The sequence below is a fragment of the Grampus griseus genome (genome assembly GCF_964374135.1).
Source record: "Grampus griseus genome assembly, contig: HAP1_SCAFFOLD_1109, whole genome shotgun sequence".
NCBI classification, from domain to species: Eukaryota; Metazoa; Chordata; class Mammalia; order Artiodactyla; family Delphinidae; genus Grampus; species Grampus griseus.
The window spans coordinates 1-5,580 of NW_028132418.1; the positions used below are offsets into that span (position 1 = coordinate 1).

At 43.2% G+C, this 5,580-nt stretch overlaps 2 protein-coding genes across 2 annotated transcripts; both read left to right on the plus strand.

Moving 5' to 3' along the window:
• Positions 1–596: 596 nt before the first annotated feature.
• LOC309817865 (lipopolysaccharide 1,2-glucosyltransferase-like) lies at positions 597–1,496 on the plus strand (the record flags this gene model as incomplete). Its single annotated transcript, XM_082682139.1, has 1 exon — positions 597–1,496. One exon carries the CDS (start codon positions 597–599, stop codon positions 1,494–1,496), a length of 900 nt encoding a protein of 299 aa, XP_082538265.1.
• Positions 1,497–1,514: 18 nt separating this feature from the next.
• LOC309817866 (putative ABC transporter ATP-binding protein YfmR) lies at positions 1,515–3,392 on the plus strand (the record flags this gene model as incomplete). Its single annotated transcript, XM_082682140.1, has 1 exon — positions 1,515–3,392. One exon carries the CDS (start codon positions 1,515–1,517, stop codon positions 3,390–3,392), a length of 1,878 nt encoding a protein of 625 aa, XP_082538266.1.
• Between the last annotated feature and the right edge of the window lie 2,188 nt (positions 3,393–5,580).

The following is a 5,580-nucleotide window of genomic DNA, read 5'->3' on the forward strand; positions in this document are numbered from 1 at the left end:
AAGGGAATGCTGGGTGAAAGCTGGCACTTCTTTACTACAGATTTCTTCATTGCTCTGACGGCACGAATGAATATAGTGCTTTTGGGAGCTTTTATCGGTGCAACGGAAGTTGCCTATTACGATGTGGTTCGTAAGGTAACGGAGCTGTCTAAGATGCCGTTCTTAATGTTTAATCAAGCGATCTATCCGACACTTTCTCGTACCTTTAAACGAGAGTATTTCAATAAGATGTTTGGCGGAGTACTAATCGCCTCTGGAGTTATCTATCTTTTAATCCGATTGCTCGGTTGGATACCGATACAGATCCTCGGTGGTGAGGCATTGCTCCCCGCTACGAGCCTGCTCTCTATACTAGGGCTAGATATTGTCATCTCGGCTGTCTCTAGTTTTATGGCGATGATCTTAGCAGCTAGGGGCTTGTCGGCTAATTATATGAAAGCAGACATCTATGCGTTTGTCCTCTATGCTCTGGGGATAGGCGGACTAATCCTATTCAATCAGATGAATATCTATACGATGTCTTGGGCGTTTATCATTGCAGTGTCGTTTACAGTTTATTATAAGTACGCAATACTAAAAAATAGAAAGCTCATATAATGCAAAAAATCGCAATCACGTTTTCTTTTGATAATGGCTACCTCGAACCAGCTATCGTAGCTATTTCTTCGCTTCTGAGGACAGCGAAGAGAGAGGTGTTCTATGATATTTTCGTGTTACACGGAGGCGAACGGCTTTCTTCGGAGGCGAAGGGGCAACTCCTTAGACTAACGAAGGAGTATGATCGCTGTAGCATTAATTTCTTAGACGTAGGACTTAGTTTTAAGGACGCATTCGAGATAAGAGGTATTACCATAGAGGCTTATTATCGCCTGCTTATCCCTCAGCTCTTTCAGGGCAAATACGAACTGGTGATTTATAGCGATGTAGATGTTGTCTTCAGAGATGATATTTCTGATCTGGTAACATTGGTTGGAGCGTCTCCTATTGCAGGAGTGAGGGAGTGTGCTAAGAGTGTGCTTACAGACTGCTTAGAGCTAAATCTTAATCCAGAGCAATATGTCAATGGTGGCTTATTAGTTTTTAATCTTCCTAAGATAGAAGATTATCAAAGCGAACTTACCGAACTTATTAAGCAGAAGTTTAAGTATCAAGACCAAGACATTATCAACTTGCTTTTCAAAGGTGCGATCAAACTCCTGCCTATAACTTATAATTATACCGTGGCAAGCCAACAAAATCAAGAAGCAATTGTTGAACTTCCTAGGGTGGTTCATTACAATGGTACGAAGCCTTGGAAAGGTATCGTCGGATTTGATGATCTTTGGTGGGAAGCGTATAGACAAAGCCCTTGTTACGATGAAGCGATTTATATCAGAAGAATGCTCCGTCGTGAGGGCGAAGCCTATAAGATGAGACGAGTGCTAGAAGTCCTGCAACGCTATCGCTTGATTGAGCGTTATAAGAAGATTAAAAATTTGTTTACAAGAACTAAATAACCGGCTTAGGATAAGCTTATGCTACAAGTAGAGAATTTGGAGAAACACTTCGGCGAAAGGCTTATATTTGAAAGTCTTAGTTTTAGCCTAGATAAGGGGGATAAAGTTGGGTTTATCGCTCCTAATGGTACAGGTAAGACCACACTGATGAACATACTCGTAGGCAAAGAAGATTATCAGAGCGGAAGAGTCCATATAGATAAAGGTGTACGTTGGGCATATCTCGCCCAGCTTCCAGATATTGACCGCAGTGGCTCGGTGCTAGATGCGTGCTTTAATCAATATGATCCCATCGCAAAACTTTGCTTAGAGTGGGAGCGGGCGACACTCCTACAGGACGATGAGGAGATGAGTAGACTACTGCCTGAAATGGAAGCAAGCGGAGCTTGGCACTACGAACAGCGAGCGAAAGAAATTTTAAGTTCACTAGGTATTCGGGATTTCAGCAAATCGGCTAAGGAGCTTTCGGGGGGAGAGGCTAAGCGTATCGCACTCGCTGCCGCACTCATCTGCGAACCAGACTTGCTTTTCCTTGATGAGCCGACAAACCATCTAGACATAGCCACTATAGAATGGCTAGAGCAATACCTCTCTCGTAGCACTATGAGTTTGATTTTGATTACACACGACAGATACTTCTTGGATAGAGTGTGTAATACTATCTTAGAGCTTGACGGCGAGACCGTATATAGATACCGAGGTAACTACGCTTATTTCCTAGAGAAAAGGGAAGAACGTCTGCAAGCTGATGCGGCAAATTTGGCACGTAACCGCAATATCTTGCGAAGGGAGCTGGAATGGATGAGAAGACAGCCCCAAGCAAGAGCAGGGAAATCTCGCTCACGTATTGATGCTTTTCACCGACTAGATGAGGCAACGAAGCAGAGAGCCACTGAGAAAGAAGTGAAGATGCTCTCGGCTGATGCGGGACACATAGGTAAGAAAATCTTTGAAGCTCACGGAGTATCCAAAGCCTTTGGAGAGAAAGTCATCTTAAAAGACTTTGAGTATATCTTCTCACCGAAAGACAAGGTTGGGATCGTTGGAGAGAATGGCGTAGGGAAGACCACATTCTTAAAGATGTTACTCGGCGAAGAGCCTGCGGATAGCGGACGCTTTGATTTGGGAGAGACGCTTCGTTTTGGCTATTATGCTCAGCTGACACCCCACTTCCCTGAGGAAAAGAAAGTGATAGATGTAATATCTGACATAGCAGATAATATCAAAGTCAGGGAAAAGGACGGCGGTTCGCTTACTGCTCAGCAGATCTTAACCCGATTTCTTTTTCCTGTGGAACGGCAGTATACACCCGTTTACAAGCTAAGTGGAGGAGAGAAACGCAGACTTTATCTCTGCTCTATCCTCATACAACGTCCAAACTTCCTAATCCTTGATGAACCGACCAACGATCTTGATATCCTTACTCTCAATGTCTTAGAAGAGTATTTTCAGGAGTTTACAGGTTGCTTACTGATAGTCTCACACGATCGCTTCTTTATGGATAAAGTGGCAGAGCATTTACTCTGTTTTGAAGGAGGGGGGAAAGTGCGTGATTTCCCTGGGAATTATTCCGATTATCGTGAATGTCAAAAAGCTTTAGAGCAAGAAGAGGCGGAAGCTCTTAAGGCAAAGCAGGCGGAGATACCGAAGGCTAAACAAAAACCTAGGGCAGAACGCCCCGAACGACTTAGTTATAAGGAGAAACGTGAGCTAGAACAGATTATATTAGATGTGGATCGTCTAGAGAAGGAGAAGGAAGCCCTAGAGCAGTCTATGTCCTTAGGCAATCTATCTCCTGAGGAGTTAATGACAAGTGCTAGCCGAGTGGGGGAGATCATAGAGGAGCTAGATATGTTAATCCTCCGACAGCTTGAGTTAGAAGACAAAAAACAGTAGTATGATGAAGTTCTATAAATTAATCGTCTTTACCATTATCGCCTCTTTAGTCTATGCGTGTACCACGACAAGGTACGTAGCCGAAGACGAATTTCTGCTCACTAAGGTGAAAATCTCTGTGGATAGCTTGCCTCCGGAATTGGCGGACAAGGATAAGGATTTAGAGGTTTATCTAGGACAACGTCCCAATAGTAAGTTATTCGGAGTGCTACCATTCTCTCTAATGCTTTACAATCTTAATAACAAAGAGAGCAATAGCTGGCTCAATCGTCGTCTAAGATACTGGGGGGAAGAACCGATTGTTTATAACCAAGACGAAGCTGATTATACCGCCAATCGCTTAAATACCTATTTCTACAACAAGGGTTTTCTGGGAAGTAAAACGCATATTCGTTTAGACAACCTCTCTCAGAAAAAAATAGGGGTGCATTATGATGTTCATACAGGTTCGCTCTATCAAATCTCTCATCACCGAAATGTCCTTCTTGATCCCCAAATAGATGCTTTACTCTACGACTTAGATACACTGGAGGCTAAGAAGCAGTTTCCTAACGAACGCTATGAGTCTTTCGTTACAGCGGGCACATCACTTTCGTCTGACAATATGCAGAAAGAGCGTATCCGTATTACCAATATCTTACGTAATAGAGGTTATTTCCAGTTTAAGGAAGAAGATGTTTACTTTGAGGTGGACACTCTTGGTGGTCATCAAGATGTTTGGGTACAAACAATGATAGATTCTATTTACCAACCCTATCATATCGGCAAAATTACCTTTTTACAGGATATTAAGCGTAGGGAGGAGGCAACGAATCATAGGCGAGTGAATGGCATTTCTTTCTACTCAAAGGAGCAAAAGTGGATACAACCCAAACTGCTCTCTAGGAAGCTCTTTTTTACCGAGGGCGATCTCTATAGTGCCTATCAGACTTCACGCACCTATGCTTCGCTGATGGGACTGAGAAGTCATAGCTCTGTACGTATCCGTTATTCTAGAGATACGACAGCCCTAGAGCCTTTGCTTAATTGTGAGATCCTAACGACAATGAACCCCAATAAGGAAGTGATGATGGAGCTAGTGGGTACGCATTCTTCTGGCAACCTAGGGGTTAATACCGCTGTTGGGTTCAAGCACAACAATCTCTTTCACGGTTCGGAGGAGTTCCACACACTTTTTAGGGTCGGTTACGAAGACTTAAAGAATAAGGAGCAAGTAGGGCTGAGCTATGGTGTGGAGACTTCGCTAAGTTTCCCTCGCTTGTTACTCCCTAATCTCTATAATGCACGTCAAATAGCCTCTCAAGCGAAGACTGATGTACGATTAGCTTATGACTATAGGGCGGACTATGAATTTAGACGTAAGCTCTTCTCGCTCAACTTCGGTTACAACTGGTTTCATTACAAGCAACCATATCTGAAACATAAAGTGCAGGCTATGGAGATTGATTACTTACATTTTGATTACATCAATCAGGAGTTTTATAAGAATATGCCTGACATTACCAGAATGCTCTTCTATAGTAATCAGTTTGTTTTAGGTACGTCTTATACCTTGCGTTATAATTCGGCGAAGTTACCCAACCATGCGCCTAAGCGTAGCATACACAACCTAAGGCTTCACTTCCAGTCTTCGGGCAACTTACTTCGAGGGGTCTCTGGGCTTATGGGATTGCCACAGGATAAGTATGGGGCATATAAGTTTATGGGGATCAACTACGTGCAGTTTGTCCGTGGGGAGATAGACTATGCGAACGTTATTCATCTAGATCATCAGCGAGATCTAGCGGTGCATTTCTTGGGGAATGTTATTTATCCTTATGGGAATAGTAAGATTTTGCCCTTGGATTTGCGTTATTTCTCTGGGGGAGCAAACAGCCTAAGAGGGTGGAATTTGCGTGAAATAGGTCCAGGGAGTATGAAGAGACGTGGCGAGATATTCTTCCAGAGTGGGGATGTTAAGCTGGATTTTAGCCTAGAGTATCGCAACCGTATTACTAAGTCTTTGGAACTCGCTACCTTCCTTGATGCAGGAAATATCTGGACGATTTATCCCTATGAAGACCAGAAAAATGCGAACTTTAGCTTTGATCGTTTTTACCGAGAGATTGCTCTATCTACCGGACTGGGAATGCGTCTAGATTTTGATTACTTCTTGTTTAGGTTAGATGCTGGCTTTAAGCTCTACGAC